At 37.1% G+C, this 18067-nt stretch overlaps 1 protein-coding gene across 1 annotated transcript in view; it reads right to left on the bottom strand.

Moving 5' to 3' along the window:
• Positions 1–813: 813 nt before the first annotated feature.
• The window catches only part of SEMA3D (semaphorin 3D), a 133153-nt gene continuing 115899 nt past the window's right edge, over positions 814–18067 (bottom strand). The window contains exons 16-17 of the mRNA XM_037066141.1: positions 11609–11748; positions 814–4625 (exon numbers count right to left, since the gene is read on the bottom strand). Coding sequence (XP_036922036.1) covers positions 4206–4625; positions 11609–11748 — 560 coding nt within the window. The 3' untranslated portion in view covers positions 814–4205. The remainder of the gene's footprint in view (positions 4626–11608; positions 11749–18067) is intronic.

Raw genomic sequence — 18067 nt, 5'->3', positions numbered from 1 at the left:
AAAACAAAACCCTCAGCTCATTCCTTTAATAAATTATACTCCTATGATAAACATACAGGAGTATTTTAAAATTTCACATATAGAATGGTAATTGGAAATCTTAAAAGTACCAGCTTCTTGTGGTAATAATGCTCATCTCAGCCCACTGAAATCTAAATTTAAATCACAGTAAAACTTAAATATATAATTGTATTAACTGGGGACAGCCACTTGTATTTTTTTTTCATAAAGGAAACTATTGTGAACTTACAGTGCAGAATATACCTACTGATAATTGTCAGGAAACATTTTCTTTGGTATTTGAGTTAGTGTAATTTTATGCATAAACTTTGGTTTCCATGTTCAGGGGTATGGAAACAAAACTTGCACACAAACCAGAATTCTATTTATCACCATAGAATACGAATGTTTGTGTTTTATTATAATACAACCAAAATATACATTTAACAAATTTTAATTATTTTAGAAGACTACATTTCTCTGAAAATAGCAAAACTATAAATTTAAAATTGATTGCTAAGCACTTAACAATATCAGAATTAAATTATACAATTAACTGACAGATTATTGCCCTTTCCCACAAATCATCCATAGTAAACTTACCATAAATACTTTATAATACAAAATATTTAACTGAGAGGTATAAGTTAGGTACATGCTCCTGCCTTCGCACAGTTGGTGCACAGCTGTTGCAGTTTTAGATCTTACTTTTTAATCTCACATGAAGCTAAATTATTTAAACATTGTGGTCTTCTGTAAGAAAAATATCTTTCTATAAAAACATTTTAAATATCTCCTTTTTTCCCTAAACTATTCATTCTCAATAAGGTGAATCAATCCCAGCACACTGTCTAAGAGAAATGTAACATTTTAAACAGAAGCCATTTCAGTTTTTAATTCCATTTGCATTAATGATGTCAATGAAATATATTTAAGTTCAGAATATCAGGGTTAAATGAACACTTTTGTTCAGTTTTCTTTTTTGTAAATATTTCGTAGTACTTTTAAAATTGAATTTGGTAACACTGAAAAGGAGGCACTGGCCACTGCAAACTCTTGTGCTTGTTTAGACTGTACACCCAGCAGGAACAAAACTTAATAGAATATGAAGAACAAAAATATAGATAGAAGGCAACCGAGATTTTGGTGGTTAATAACAGTTCTCTACTATGGCTTTTGTAAATTTCTAAATTTCCCTATGAAGATTTTTCCGTCTTGTAAGTAATTTGGTTGGTTTTCAAAGATGTGAATGTAGTATTTTGAGCTCTTTGGGGTGGAGGAAGGGTTTTACATAAGTTAATTACCCAACAATCCATGGTTAAAGGAACTCTAAAGTCCGAATTCACTGAATGTAAATGAATGCAGACGGGCAGGCTTCCCTGTAGCAGCACAAATAGCTGCAACGAAATGCAGGCAAGAGTATGAAAGTCGAAGACACGAGTATTCCCAACAAGGAAGGAGAATACGAATCCAGGAACAAGCAGAGACATTCCAAAACCTCTGCTGAAAGAGCTGTTTTCCAAGCAAATGTACTGAGAGTGTTGATTATCATTTCATTTTTTATTATTATTTCAAAGAGTTTGGTCAAATCTTCAGTTATATGGTAGAAGTATATATTGTATATTGTGTCTTGTCTTACATTTAATATATTCACACTGTTCCTCAAGTGTTCTGGCAATTAAAAAGTTAAAAAATTAAATGTAGCTTAGATGTCCTCTATCATTATAAATACACATAAATCTTTGTCCATATGGTTTTTCGATGATATGGCATTCTATTTTACTAAAATATTTCAAATATATTTTAATTATCATAAATTAATATTTTTAGATTAAAATCAGCCAGAATATTAGCTGTAAATTTTTTTAAAAGGTTTATAAAATTTTATCTGAATAACCATGATAAGAAAGAATTTAAAAATGGGTTGGACATTTATATTTGGAAGAAAACCAAACTTATTTTCACAAATCAAAACTAACATTGGAGCTTCATGTAATTTTTTTGAAGCCATTCATAATTTGATCATTATTATCTGACATATAAATATGTGGAAATCTTTAAAAATAAAACATACTCCCACTTATTTACTTTGACCTTGATATGTGTTTGTGGACTATTTTAACCCAGAAACCCAATAGTTACAAACACTCTTGTAATGGTATTTAATTAGCAGTCTCATCTTAATATAACTATTATGATTTTTTAAAGACTGATTTGTCTGGTTTGCTTTTTTATAAACCTAAGTTTTATATCCTTACATTTTCTTATAGAGTCATCAACAAATATTTATGAATTTCATAGCAAAGGAGGACTTAACCTCATATATCAGTGTGACTACTTTGAGATAGGTAAGTAATGCGAGTAAAATGAATGTGTGATAGAATGCTGTGAACACAAAGCCAGTCATAGACATGACATTGAACACAGTTATTAGGTGCCCTCTAGTCACGTGAATTCTCACAGGCTTTTCTTTCAAGACACACAGAATGCATGAGAAACGAGCAATGTCTGCTATTTAGTTTTCTGAAAAGCTGCCTTCCATGTGAGGAAGTGACTAATTTTTCATTTCACACTAAAATGGGCATGAAAAGGCAAAACAGAAGAGGGCTAAGGGTTTTGTGTTTCAGAAGGGAAGGTGAGTCCTGTCTAACTGTGCAGAAAACATACCATGCATATTCAGAAGTAAACTCAAACTAGAAATATTTGAAAGTGCTAACAAAAATATGAAAGATGTTTATGTTGTGAGTTTGTTTTCTTTACATGCAGTAGGCTTATTTATTATTAAATTACTAAAAGAACGTTACTTGAATTACAGCATATAATCTCAGAAATGCAAAAAAATGGTGTGGAAAAAAAAGATGTCAAAGAGTTAACTTAACCCTTTCCGTTGTCATTTTTTTTTGCATTTGTTCTATTATTTAACAATATATCTCCCCGCTCCCCACCACTAATATCTACCTAACTCTATGTCTATGTATGTATATATTGTTTTTTCTATTCACTCAAATAAAATCCCATAATCCAATATTCAAGACAATAAAGGCAGTAAATGGAAATAATTTATAGAGTAGGATGAATTTTTTGAGAAAAGATAGTACTAAAATCCCCTTGGTTGTAAATAAACTCGTGTTCATTCTTCCCATGATCCTTTGGAAAATTTACTTTTTCTCAGACTTTGCCTCGCAAATTTTCATAATCTAGAGTTTTTTTAAACAGATGGATTATAAATTGGCAGCTACTTATACTATGGTGAATTCAGCAGCATTACATCTCACCCAGTTTATTTGCGACTATTCTTCCTTTTTATGGGGACATGAATTTTCCCCAAAGCCAGAATTTATAGCTGTCTTTCCGTCTCTTAATGAATCCCATCTGCATGCCTTCCCATTAGGATGCAGTGTACATCATGATGTTGCCCTTATTTTATTAAAATGTTTTTCCCTATCTTCCTTAAATATTTATTAGGCACTCCGTCCCTGTGAGGCTCAGCACATAATCTAAAAACACATAACTGAGCCCCAGCTTCTCACTGTGAACGGGTTTCCCCAGATAAGTCACAGGGAATCCTGGGAGGAACATTCCTACCCTTCAGTAAATCAATGCTATAGTAAACTAAATACCCCTGCGCTCTGAAAAAAAAATAATGTACCTCTCCAAATTCCTAAACTGTGCGCCGAGAGTGAATGATTCACTGGGAAAGTTCCTGTTGGTATGTGAATGGTCTGAACCTGTGTTTTCTCTCTGACTCCTACCACAAGGTGGCCAGTTCTAGAGCGGAATGACAGGTCTGTTCACAAGGACATACAGCGCAACAGCATGGAGAACTCTGTGCTTAAGGGCCATGCAAGGGAACCGAACCTCCTTAGTACATTATCAAATGCGATGTTTGCTTAGCTCCCTATGTACACGACAACATAAATTCAAAAGCTCAGGACATGAAACATTTACAAATGTAAAGTCCCTATTTGGAGGCTGATTCTGATTCATTGCAGGTACAAGTTTAGTTCTTGGAGACCTAACTGGTTCAGATGACTCGTTTGCCCTTCCTATGCCATAGTCGCCATACACAGTTTTACTCAGATTATTTTTCCTGTGCCTAAGCCAACCTCCATGGAAAACTTGAATGAGTAAGTAGAAGGGATGTACAAAACAGAAGGCAGTCCTTTTTCAGGTAAAGAATTCGTTTCTTGCAATTAAATAGAAAACTACGTGGCCACTGCTCTGGGGAGCTCATCTCTGTGATGTCTTCGATTCCGTTTCTTTTTCATTTCCTGCATGTGCTTCCACTTGGGGCCACCCTTGTTCCGCTGTCTCCGCTTCTCCCGGTGCCACATCTGTTCGCAGTACTGGTCGAGGCTGAAGTTTGGGCTGCTAAGGATCTGGATGTAGTCTTTGTATCTCAACCGTGACTCAGCCAACAGGTCCTTGACCTGCCCCTCCTCATGCTCTGCCCTCTGGGTATTCTCCATCTGTTCATTTTCAATGACATTCAGAGTCAGCTTCACCACGGTGTGGATAAAAGTGTGCTCCTGTGCTTTGCAGTAATACATCCCAGAGTCCTTCTTCTGCAAACTTCGAATCAGTAGCCCATATTCTGTTTTGATGATCCTTTCATCGGGTTTCAACTGCAGAATTGGAAAAATGTAGGTAATAAATTAAAAACAGAGAGGGCTATGAGCAAATGAAAACAGGCTACAGAGTTTTGCTTAGATGAACCTAAAAGATACGCTCCCTGTCTCTTCATCATAAAGCATAATATCGTCAGCCACAGTGAAAGAGAGTAAAAAATTCAACAAGTCATGGCCCCAAAGGTACATGTTAGCATCTCTGGATGCCTCGTTGAACAGTTGGAATACAGCGAGTTTTTCTTCCAGTCCACGGATAGGAATGAAAAGCTGCTAAACATACTAATGAAGAAAAACTGGAAACCCTCAACTGACCACCGTGAGGGAGATTTCAGATGCCAACTAAACGGTGTTCTAAGAATTTCAGAGCTAGAATGTGACACTGACAGTCACACGTGGAAAAACAACTTTAGTGCACGCTACTACTTAGTGTAGAACAGAACAACGGTTTCAAAGAAATTTACTCTGTTTTCTAGACATCACCAAATAAATGACCTGAACCGCATAAGGAAACTGTGAGTAGTGGCTTGTTAGAAGTCAAGGGGAAAGGCATGGGTGCAGCCTTCTGAATGTCAAAGATGCAAGTGAGCAGGACCGTAGTCAGAAGGTTTGCAACATCTACAGCTGAATTTCCCTTTTTACTCTGGATTGAATTTTGATACTGTGTGCACATATGTTACTTTAGACTATGTCATTTGTGGAAATATTTGCCATACCTCGATTTACTACACCATGGTAATGTGATTTCAAGTGTGAGAACGCTCAATGAACAAAAAGCCCCTCCCCCGAAATGGGGTGCTCTTGACCCTTTGCAGCAACACCACTGAAAGCAATTCAAACATACAAGCTTGCCTGGCCCACGATCTGGAGTGAATAGCAAACCTACCTTCAGTGAAGCTGAAGGCATGTTTACCGACACAAGACCCCTGTTGAACGTGGAGTGTTGGGAAGGGGCTCGGCATTAAGCAGAATCACAACAACAAAGAAGTCTGGAAGATTTCCAGTTTACACATCTGCCCCTGTATTGTAGACTTTCAGTCGGTGGAAATCAAGGAGGCATGAAGACAACTAAATTCAATTTATTCACAGTGGGTGGACTAAACTCTGCATCTTTATGTGAAAAATATGTAGGAAAAACCCCTCGCTTCTGGAAATATAAGAAAAGGAAAAGAAACATCTCTGGCTATCGGCCCAGTTAACTAACAAGTATATGGCCAACCACCCTCTGTGCCAGAGAAGTGCAGCTGGTGGGGGACCACGCAAGGCCAAAGGCAGGTCACAGCTCAGATCCCTGGTTAATGAGGCTGAATGGTCTCCAGCCTTGCCTTAACTCTACACCACTGAATCCACACCATTAGCGTTCTGTTTGTTTGTTTCCCTTATTTTGCCCATTTGGTGAGTTGGGCGTATAGTATTTTTTCTAAAGAATTTATTCGAAAAGGACTGGACATTTTTAAAAGCTATTGTAACACAAACTAACCTTGAACTCACTTCCATTCTCAGTAACCATAGGAGTCTTGGGCCTAAAATAAATGCATTTAAATAAAAAAGGCCAATAGAAAACAGAAACATCAATCTCAAATTTAACATACTAGATGGATTTTTTTATTTTATATAGTTTCCCTGTAGAAATACTTTTTAAAAATTTAACTGCATCTTAGAACACAAAACGGACTCCATAAGCCTGGGTTCTGGTCCCTGTCTGCAAGGCTTCTGATGATAACTCATTTATCTTCCTTGCCTGGCCTCCCATTTATCAAGTTGGTGACATAGCCTGTGGGGTGTGTGTGGGGGGGTGGTAAAAATAAAGCTCTTTGAAGGTTAAAGTGTGAAGTATTATTAGTAACATTACATGTTCCTGGAGAGATGATATTCTGAAGCCTCTATTTCTATAATTCTCTGATAGAAAATGGCTTGTGGTTTTCTATCATGACAACCAGAGCAGGTAATGTCCTTTCCCGTTCATCTTAGATTTCCTTTCATAAATGGCATTCTTGCTAAAGCTTAATCTGTTTAATGTGTCTTTAAAGATTGTCATAGCTCTGACTCCTGCTTTCACTGTTGCCTTTAATCTTCTGCAGGAAGAAATTACGCCTTGGATTTCACAAAAAATATGCAACACTCAGTTGTTATTTTTACTATTCTCCTTTTGCATCCTATTTACATTGCTTCACTCTGAAGTCTGATTCCCTTCCCTGCCTTCCAGACCACCTCTGTCCCCACAGGACGCAGAGCTTCGCAGACAGCTGGCTTTTCATTACTCTGCTGTGATCCTTCACCTTTCCTTTCTCCCATGGAATGTTCAAATTTTCTTTGGTTTTTGACCTAGAGATGTAACACCTGCTTTAATAAATTTTAAGCTTTCTAGATTTATTTAATATCTAGTAGGTTGTTTAAGTGATTTTTTAAAATTTCAAAATATGAAATGGTGTCTCTAACAGAATGCATTTTGAATTGACATATTTTCATAGGACTCTTGCAATCTAGAGATAAAAATCTGTGACCCAGAAATTAAGTGGCTGATTAACATTTGCCTGCCTCACATTCTCACTGCAATGCTTTCATCCTGTACTGGAAGAGGACGCATTATGCAGACTGTATCTCGACAGTGAAATGTCAGCAGAGTCAATTTAGAAGATTCAGCTCCTCTGCAGCGAGATAATGCAATCTCTGGCCACTAATTTAAACTCAGGGAATTTTCTCCACTCCAAAAGTGATATGTAAAAACTGCTCAGATTTACAAATCAAAACCATGCTTGAACTGGGGTCAACGATCCATTTGCCTAATGTGAACAAGGATAATATATTTAGCATTATTAAATCTAGACCTCCGATGAAGGGCAATTCATATAAAATGAGAGCAGTACAAAGGACTAGGTACTAAGCAGCAGGTAAAGGTCAGGGACTTCATTCTCTGATAATAGCGGCCTAATGGTAAGTCTTTTGCGGAGAATTCACCTGTCATTTCTTTCATAGCTAAAGCTCTGTGCATGTCTTAGATGTGACTAGGGCTTCAAGAACATCTCCTTTCTTCAACCAGTGTAGGAGGCAGACATGCAAAAGTAGTGCTGAGGCAACTGGCTCATTATTTAAAAGAAAAAAAAGTTAAATTTATGCATAACTAACTCCTAGATTTATTTAACATCTTTCAGTAAAGATACATATAAAATGTAAATTGTAATTTTCAAAATGAAATTATAAAATAAGTAGAATATATTTATTTTCTGTTTCATTGGACAAGGGATTTCTAAGCATAAGAGAGAAATCATACAGACATAAATCAATATATTTATATGCTATAAATAAAATTTATACAACTTTTGTATGTTTGAAACAAAATATTTTAGCAATAACATAATAAAAAGTCACTTCTAATACGTATAACATTCAAATGTTAATATCTGTAGTATATAAAGGATTGACAAAGTAATTTTTAAATTGATGTAAAACAAGCAAATGATAGGGCAGTTCAAATACAACTGAAATCAATAGCCAAGAAACACCAGGGGTAGTGCACATTCAGTAATAGTCAAAGAAATAAACATTAACACACTATATTTTTATCTCAAACTAGTAATGATTGTCTTAAATTATAATATAAAATTTTGCCTCAGGGGTTCAGAAAAGGCACTGACATGGCGATTTTGATGGGAAATTGGCAACATATAGTTGTTTATCCCAAGCCATAAAGAAAATTAAAGTCTCCAACTCATTTATTTTTCTTCTAAAAGTAGAAAAAGATTTAAATATATGGAAGTGTATTACTTTTTTAAAGAGAGAAAACGTGAGCTATTTAAATACAACAAGGAACATTAATGGATGACTGCGGCACCGGGGCTGTGGGGGTGGGGAAAAAATATGGTATTAAAACTGAATAACAAGGGAAAACACTCCCGATGTAACAGTGAGGGAGGAAATGCTGGAATCGATGCCAAAATATAGCACCATTGTGCTTATCTATGTGTAGAGTCTCCATAGTTCTTCATGTGTTACTATATTTTCAAAACCATTAATATTACTTTTATAATAAAAAGAAAACAAAACAAAGATTTATGAAGAGAAAAAATGCAAACAGTTGAGGATGCTTTATAAAATATTTTTTTTTAATCCTCAGAAAACATACTACCCCAAATGGCACGAGGTATTGTCTCTTTTATTCATTCAGATCCCAGAGTTCAACAGAAGCTTGGGATCACCAAAGAACCCACTAGTTACGGCAAAAACATCATCCATTTCCAGCACGGCTTTATAAGAAAGCCAGCAGACAACAGAGTCATGACCTCCTCATCCGCACCCAACTGTGAAACAGCTCAGCAAGAAAATGCTCTCCCCTCGGCAGAGAAGAACCTGGTGACAGCTCCGCGCCACGGGGGATCCTGGTCCCTCCCGCAGGCTTTTTTTCAGTGGAGGAAAGATTACAAACCGTGACCTTCTTGGGAAGGAGCAGAAGGCATCCTGCTGGGAAAAATATTTCAAATCTAGTCTGGATTTTGCCCCTTTCCTCAGTTCAGGAAGCAGTATGGCAGATTCTGGGCTTGGTATGACCAGCCATTTACGAAGATAAATGGAAATACCATTTGAAATATTACAGCTAAGATACTTTTAAGTAAAATTTAATAAATATACTATTTCTGCTCCATTGAGATTCATGGAGCATGGTACCGCCATGACTGTGTGATATACTGTTAAAAAGTAAATGAAAGTAATGCATAGCATTTTCAGGCATATGAAAGATGTGAATGTAAATGCTCAAAGTCAAATGTGTGTCTCTATAACTTGGAGTTAGCCATACACAGTATCATTTCTTTTTAAAAAGACAGATTAAATTTGCTATTGAGGAAAATCATTATTAAAAAAATTTATTTCACTGTAAAATTAAAACACTGCTTTGGAACATTTAAAAATAAAATACTGCAATGTATCTAAAGAAAATCTGCATGCTAAAACACTCACATAACATTCTTCTAATATATTTGGGTAAAAAGCAAAAGCTTATATTTTGAAATTAAATAAACATGTCAGATAATATTTCAATATATACTAGTAAATAGGACCCTTTAAGTATTTAGTATAAATGTGGATATGTCATATCTTAGAATTTATGGATGTTAACAATAATGAAGAATCAGGTTTTATTGGAGCAATTTGACGGAACAGAACATAAAGGTTTTCCCTTGGAATTAAGTATGTTCTATCATCATTTTGATATAAAAATCTATTCTTGAAGATCTCCAATGTAAAATGATGTTAACTTATCTATGGCTACACCACCCTGAACGTGCCTGATCTCTTCTGAAAAAATGTTAACTGTTTAATGAAATGGTGGAACATACCTTTAAGCCCATGTTTTTAGGATTTTATTTATTTATCTTTAGAGGGGAAGGGAAGGAGAGAGGGAGAGAAACATCAATGTATGGTTGCCTCTCATGCATCCCCTGCTGGGAACTGGCCTGCAACCCAGGCATGTGCCCTGACTGGGAATCGAACCGTGATCCTCTGGGTCGCAGGCCTGCGCTCAATCCACTGAGCTGTACCAGCCAGGGCTAAGCCCATTTTTATGATGAAATTTGATTCATCTATTCAAGGTTTCCTGACCTCAGCATTACTGAACGTGGGGCCAGACAACTCTCAGTTGTGAAACACTGAGCATGGCGGGACATCTAGCCCAGCCCTGACCGTGGCCCACTGGCACCCTCCCCCTCCCACCCAGCTTGTGATGACCCCAAATGTTGCCAAATGTTTACATTCTGGGAGCAAAAGCTCCTGAGGTTGAGAACCACTGCTCTATATTCATGTTTAATTGATTACATATACTATTTTAAATGTTTATAGACAGATCAAGGAGGCTGGTATTTTAGAGAACATGTGGCCCACCCCCTTTATGTGACAGAAACAGAGTGTTAGAGAAGTTACAACCTGCTCACATATCCTCAGCAGTCAAACTGAACACGTGACCAGTACCATCTCCTGTTTTACAGCCCTCCCTGAGAGAGAGCACCTGCAATTCTATACATGCATTTTACACTTGTGAGGAATCCTCTGCTTTGAGATTCGCATTCTTATATGTATTTTCTCATTTTATGTTCACAAGAACCATTGAATTCCTTTTGTTCACACTATAAAATTTTGGCCTGAAGGGGCTCTGGGATATGACCAAAGGAATTCTAAATTCTGGGCCCATCCCATCACTCATTAGAGTGTCCTTAGTTTAATACCGGGAATTTCAGAAGTCTAGATTATCAGTGGTTTCTTTTAGGCACTGAAATAGAAAAAAAATATCTTCCAATTAACCTTTTTTTCACGACATTCAAATGATATTAATACAGGGTTTCTCAGAGTACCCAAATTCATCCCATTAAATTCCTCTCTTTAGACCTCACAGAATCTGTGATATATTTCAATCATATATGTGTTAAAACAACTGAACCAGAAAAAAGTCAAAATATGAATAGAATATTCATATTACTTTTCCCTCTATCAATCTAATTTTAATACATGAGTGAAAATGTACATGTGTCTAGACACCCAACTCTTTATAAAATATGTTTCATTTCTTTTTTATACATACTAGACATGTTTTATCTTATGATGTATACAGAACACAATTTGAGCTAAAATTTTGCCACTGTGCTATGGTGTGGGGGAAATATTGTATTCTTGTTCCTAATCAACAAATTGTTCTAAAATATAGACAATCTACAAGAAGTAAAAATTTGAAAAATATTGTATAAACTTATTTTAAACATTTAATCGGCTTTTAAATATATGTTATTAACCCGTTTGTATTAAGCTGGCCTATTCTTATCTCAAAGGCAGTTAGTTACCTTTGGATTTAGTGAGCATAAGCTGTTATTTTCCTTTTTATCAAATAGTGAGGAGAGCACATATGGCTCTAAGAGTTGAACACCTCTCTCCCAGCCAATGCTTGATTCAAGTTTCCACTGTTTCCCTCGAGGTGAGCTTTTCCAAAGACTGTGCCTTACCTCCTCTCGGTGTTCATCTCCTGACCGCTGGATATACCACTTAATAGATGCTTGTTGGGATTTAGGTATACATTCCAGAAAGGTTGAATTAAATTCAATGCCAAAAATCACCTTTTCATCAGCAGCTTCATGAGTAATGCCTGGAAAGCAAACATGGAATAGGAGATTAACCTTGACCCGATTTTAAAAGCAATGGGAAAATAGACTGATTTAGAACAGATGCCATGTGGGAAAGATTCGTACAGATTATTAAAGAGAAAGGAAATTCGTGTTAAAATGTTGTTACCTAAGAGTCAAATATTATCAAATAGATTGATTTTTAAAACTCTATCCTTGCCTTGAAATTTTCACTCTTTTGTCAATATAGCAACTATTTGCAATTGTCTTTTTAAAAGAAGAATTCACAAAATCTAACTCTAAACTTGTCTCTTTCTCTGAGCTGAACTGAGTAAACCATTGACATCTTTTACTGTTTTAACACCTTTTAATTTGTGTAAAATATAACCAGTTCTGTAGATAGTTCTGGAGGAACAATGTATTTCATCTTGAAAGAGAAATTCTGTCATCAATTGGTTCACAGAGCTGACCATAAACATTAAGATACTTGATGTCGGAAAAGCAGCATGGTGGGCTACACCTGATGAAATCCTATGATGATGGTAACTTAGATACTCTAATACTCAGAGTCAGAATCTTATCTATATTATCTACCAAAATACAGGGCGGGACCAAAGTAGGTTCACAGTTATGAATACCTGAAACACAGTTTATTCTTGTTTTGTTATTTATTAATTTTTGTACTATTTTCCATACAAACAACTGTACACCTATTTTTGTCCTACCTGTATGTTCTCTTTTGTTCAAAGAGAGATACTTTAGCCCAACATTCATTTGCTATAAGATAGCTAAATGGGATGCTATGGGAGCAGTGTCTTAGACACCTTTTTCTTGTAAATCATTCACACCATCTGAAATACATTCCATCCAGAGTAGCCAAAGGCTGTGTCCCACGTGTGATCTCAGATCTGCAGTTCAAATTTGATCAGATAAAAAATGACGGCTGTTCAGCTTGGCCCAAACATGTACTTTTTCATCATCTACTCAGATGTCTCAATTCTGCAGATGGGCAAAAAGCAGAGTAAAGCTTAAGGGACCTGAATGAATCCTAAATCTAAGCACACAAAATTAACAGCAAATGGCATGAATGCACATACATCCATTGGTAAGGTTTCTTTTCAAGAAACTGCTTTTGAAGTTATTTGTGTTTTACCAGCAACGGTTAAGTGAAGCAGGCTGACACCACTATGATCTGTCTGTCTATAATCTAACTTTCGAAATGGGTGGATTCCATTTGAAATCTGTAATCTATCTACTACCTCTGCCAATTCAACAGATTTTAACTACAATTTTCACAGTTAATAAATTCCTAATGCACAGAAAGATCAGCAGTGCAGATCTGGAGACAAAGAAGTGCATCACTTCATAGCAACAGCCAGTCCTCCTGAGCTAAGGGAGTCCAGGAACAAAGCAGGGAGGGTGTAGGTTGACCCCTAGGTGAGGAGCAAGGCCTCAGGAGAAATTCAATTAGACTGATTCAGCCAAAGAATTAGTCAGTTTATTAAAAGATAAATTAGTGAAATAGCTAACTGCATGAAATCCTTTTTCAAATCAGTAAAAATAGTGACCCTTAGACACAAAATCATCACTTTGACTGCAAATAACTTTATTATTGCTTCCAATAATATTTGTTTTATTTCTGAGTGTTAAATTTCTTATTTTTAGGGACTTCCACCAAGATGGAGGTGTAGGTGGAAACACTGCGCCTTCTCCCACAACCAACTTTGAATACAACAAAGGTTTAGTAAACAAAGACACAGCCAAAGAACAGAAAATTGAACTATACGGAAGTCCGACAACAGTGAACTGTTCAACCTGGACCAGTAAGAGGGGCAAAGCCAGCAGCAGAGCAGAGTCGGGCAGGAAGGATCCCCCGACCCCAGGCACCCAGGCAGTCCCGTGTCGGGTGGACCCAATGAGGGCGCAAGGCGGCAGGCTGACCACAGTCACACATTTGCACGCAGTGAGACAAACCGGTGCAGGCCCCAGTGGCAGGAAGCAGCAGAGGGGATGGCCATTGCTTTCCTTTGACAGGGCCCCCACATACAGCGTCACAACCCAGCAACTGAGTTGCCCTGCCCTGGTGAACACCTAGGGCTCTACTCCTCATAGGTAACAGGCACGAACAGTCCAAAATATGGCTCAAGAAGAACTCAAAGCCCCAGAGCCAATAACTCTAAGTGACAAAGAAATAGTGAACCTCTCAGATGCACAGTTCAAAACACTGGTGATCAGTATGATCACAGAACTAGTTGATTTGAGTCACAAATTAGAGGAACATATGAAGGCTAAACTAATTGAAATGAAGGGAAATGCACAGGAAACCAATAGTGATGGAAAGGAAATTGGGACTCAAATCAATCAAGTGGACCAGAAGGAAGGAAGAAATGACCAAACAGAAAAAAGTGAAGTAACAAGAATTCAAAAAAATGAGGAGAGGCTTAGGAACCTCCAGGACATCTTTAAACGTTCCAACATCCGAATTATAGGGGTACCAGAAGGAGGAAAGAAACAGCCACGAGTGGAAAACTTATTTGAACAAATAATAAAGGAGAACTTCCCCAATCTGGCAAAGGAAATAGACTTCCAGGAAATCTAGGAAGCTCAGAGAATCCCAAAGAAGTTGGACCCAAGAAGGAACACACCAAGGCACATCATCATTACATTAGCCAAGATTAAAATGAAGCAGAGAATCCTAGAAGCAGCAAAAGGTAAGGGGACAGTCACCTACAAAGGAGTTCCCATCAGACTGTCAGTGGATTTCTCAAAAGAGATTTTACAGGCAAGAAGGGGCTGGAAAGAAGTATTCCAAGTCATGAAATCCAAAGACCTACAGCCAAGATTGCTTTATCCAGCAAAACTTTCATTTAGAATGGAAGGACAGATAAAGTGCTTCTCAGATAAGGTCAAATTCAAGGAGTTCATTATCACCAAGCCCTTATTATATGAAATGTTAAAGGGATTTACCTAAGAAAAAGAAGATACAAAATATGAACAGTGAAATGACAGCAAACTCAGTTACTAACAACCACACCTACAACAAAAGCAAACCAAGAGGACAGCTAGATCAGGAGTGGAACCATAGAAATGAAGAACACATGGAGGGTTAGCAACAGGGGAGTGGGAGGAGAAGGGGCGAGAAGGTACAGAAAATAAGTAGCATAGATGGTAGGTAGAAAATAGACAGGAAGGAGGGCAAGAGTAGTGGGGGAAATATAGAATCTTAAGAACTTGAGACACGTGGTCATAAACTAAAGGGGGGGAATGGTGGGAGAGGGGTGTGCAGGGTGGAGGGGAATGAAAGGAGGGAATAGAACAACTGTAATGACATAATCAATAAAATATATTTTTAAAAATTCTTATTTTTAAATTTAAAAATATATGCATGTATATATATGCAGGTATAATGTATGTAGACATATATATTATATCATATTCTATTACTATCAATTTTTAAGCAAAAGTCATTTATAATAATGTTTTAAAATAGAATATCTCCTCATTAAGTGTATAATAATTTTGAAGATAATATTTTAATCTTCTAGATTGCAGTTAAAAAATATTTTTCATCGTTAAATACCTGGAATATTTTTATAACAAATGAATGACATGGCACTGGAGCCACATATTAGTCACTTCAGCAAGATTACATGTGTTTAGCCCTGGCTGGTGTGGCTCAGTGGATTGAGTGCTGGCCTGCAAACCAAAGGGTCTCCAGTTTGATTCCCAGTCAAGGCACATGCCTGGGTTATGGGCCAGGTCCTCAGTAGGGGATACATGAGAGGCAACTACACACTGATGTTTTTCTACCTCTCTTTCTCCCATCCTTCCCCTCTGTCTAAAATTTAATCAATAAAATATTTTTTTAAAGGATAGAATTAAGTGATGTGATGATGAAGCTATGTGGATACCAGAAGAGTTCTTCAGGGACAGACGAAACAAATGCACACAGAGCCAAGGTAGGAACCAGATTTGTGCTTTTGAAATGGAGAAAGCCAGGGAATGGGATGTAGACTGAGGGATGCAAGCATGCAACAGGGAAACCAAGCGAGCAGATAGATACAGGGAGGGATGGTAGATTCAGTTAGACTGGTATCTACAGAGGCAGTGAGAACTAGTTGTGGCCACAGAGCCAAATGGCTTTATTGAGAGGTTGGCGATAAGATGTGAAAGAAAGGGAAGAATACAGAGATGACTCTAGCTGCTTTTTTGACCTAAGCAGTTGGGTGAATAGGGGTCCTATGTATAAAACTGAGAAAGTTGGCAGAACAGTAAAATTTTGAGAAGGAGCAGGGATTCTCTGGCAGATATAATTTCACATGACTTTCAGGCCTCTAAGATGGACTTTTGAGTAGGCATACAAGTCTTGCACACAGAGAAAGTTCAGAACTAGACTATGAATTTTGGAGTATGGCAGAGTCGACATGGATGGTACTGGGTAGTGAACAGGCAGAGATCTGATGTTTAGATGGTAGATGAAAAAGAAACTTAAGAATACTCAGAATGAGCAACCTATAAGATGAGAAGAGACTCAGACAGGTGTGGTGCCACAAACTTAGGTGTGCTGGGACACCACCTCTGAAAATTAAAAGCCTGATCCCTAGTGTAGGCTGATTTTCCTGGTGTAAAAATGCCCACCATGGCTGATTCGAACTCCCGATGGTTTAAAACCAGCTCACAAATTTCCTAAACCATCAGCGACCAGTTCTCGTGTGGCCGTAAGAACCAGCTCCAGCACATTACTGCGTGGAAGTCAAGTAATGAGAGTGTTTCAAGGAAAAAAGAATTAGAGAGTAAATAAAAATGGGAACTGAAAATTGGCCATTGCATTTGGCAAGGAAGAAGTTGCCGGTGACCTTGGTAACAAATGGATCCGGTCAAGTGATGGTGATGACGAGAAAAGCCTGTGTGCAGTGGGTTAGAGCGAAATGGGAGACACGTGGTGTGGCAAAGTGGAGTCAGACACTGTAAGTGCCTTAGTCGTGTTTTCTATCTCTTCATAACTTTGTCATTACCTGACATAGCACACGTTTTACTTGTTTTTATGTCTGTTGCTTGTTCCCTCCCCCAATACACACTTGAATAGAAATTCCATGAATGCAGACTGTTTCCTCTTTTAATTAAATTGATTAGGATTGTATTGGTTAGTGAAGTTACATAGGTTTCAAGTGTGCAGTTCTACAATACATCATCTTGCATTGTGTATATTGCATTGTGTGCAGATTACTTTGTTTTTTGCTCATTGGCATATTTTTTCAATACTTATAATATTTCCTGATGAATCTCACATGCACATATGGGAAACTGTACACTTATCGATGATTTCTAAATAATACACTGGGCATGACAGTGAGTCATGTACATACCAGAAAAAGTCAAAATGGGATTCTAGACCAGAGCTTATTTTTCAAAAGAATGACATTATAAATCATAAATAATTATTATTTTATAAATTTTGAAAATGCTGCAGGGTCATAAATCATGAACAACAACATTTGGGTTGTTTACTCCATGACGGGGTAATGACTGACGATGCGCTGAAGGAGGGGCAGCTCCTGCCTTCCTGAGGTGGCTTCTGTGTGTGCGTGCACACACACTCACAGTTTCTGCTGGAGAGTTTGACAGTAGCCAGTAACTAAAGCTCTAGAATAGATGATTATAGATTTTTTTCTGTTTGCACATTTACTCAACAAACCTCCTCTCTATTCTCCACTCTGCACTTCTCTTATTCAGATTTTCATATTTTTATGAAATTTCCTCTGAACTATATCGCCTCTGGTGTGCTCTTTTGGCTAAATTTCCTTACCACTCATTGTGCCTTATGACATCTCCCCAAACAGCTGTAAGCTTTCTAAGGAGTTTCTTTGTCTCAATGTATACACGAGACAATCATATGTACATGCAAGCCACTAATAAATATTTACTGATTGAATCAAGACCTGAATTAATAAGTGAACAGAAATAACACATAAGCTACCTAAACCTTTTTTCATGAGGTGCTTAGCCTACACTTCTATCAACTTTTCTGAGAATTTCCATTTTCCTCTAAATGTCCATATGTTTTGGGCTATCTCCTGCTATATCTCTAAGAGCAGTTTTCAAACTTTACAATGATAGATAAGGCAGTAAAAAGGAAAAAAAGTATAGGAATTTTAAAAGACATGAAACAGTGATATAAAGAAGGATTATTCACTTCGGCACATGGACAGGGTGTTGATTTATAAAATGCCCTGTTGCTTTTCCAGAATAAAAGCATTGCACAAAGCGAGATCTTCCTGTATAATAAATGTTTTAAGTCATAGAGTGGAAAGACACACAAAGACTAGGCTTAAAATTTTAAAT

Source organism: Sturnira hondurensis, unplaced genomic scaffold (genome assembly GCF_014824575.4).
Source record: "Sturnira hondurensis isolate 20B ecotype Veracruz unplaced genomic scaffold, ASM1482457v3 Scaffold0016462, whole genome shotgun sequence".
NCBI lineage: Eukaryota > Metazoa > Chordata > Mammalia > Chiroptera > Phyllostomidae > Sturnira > Sturnira hondurensis.
Note: the sequence above shows the minus strand (reverse complement) of the source record. Positions and strands in the feature narration are given on the sequence as shown.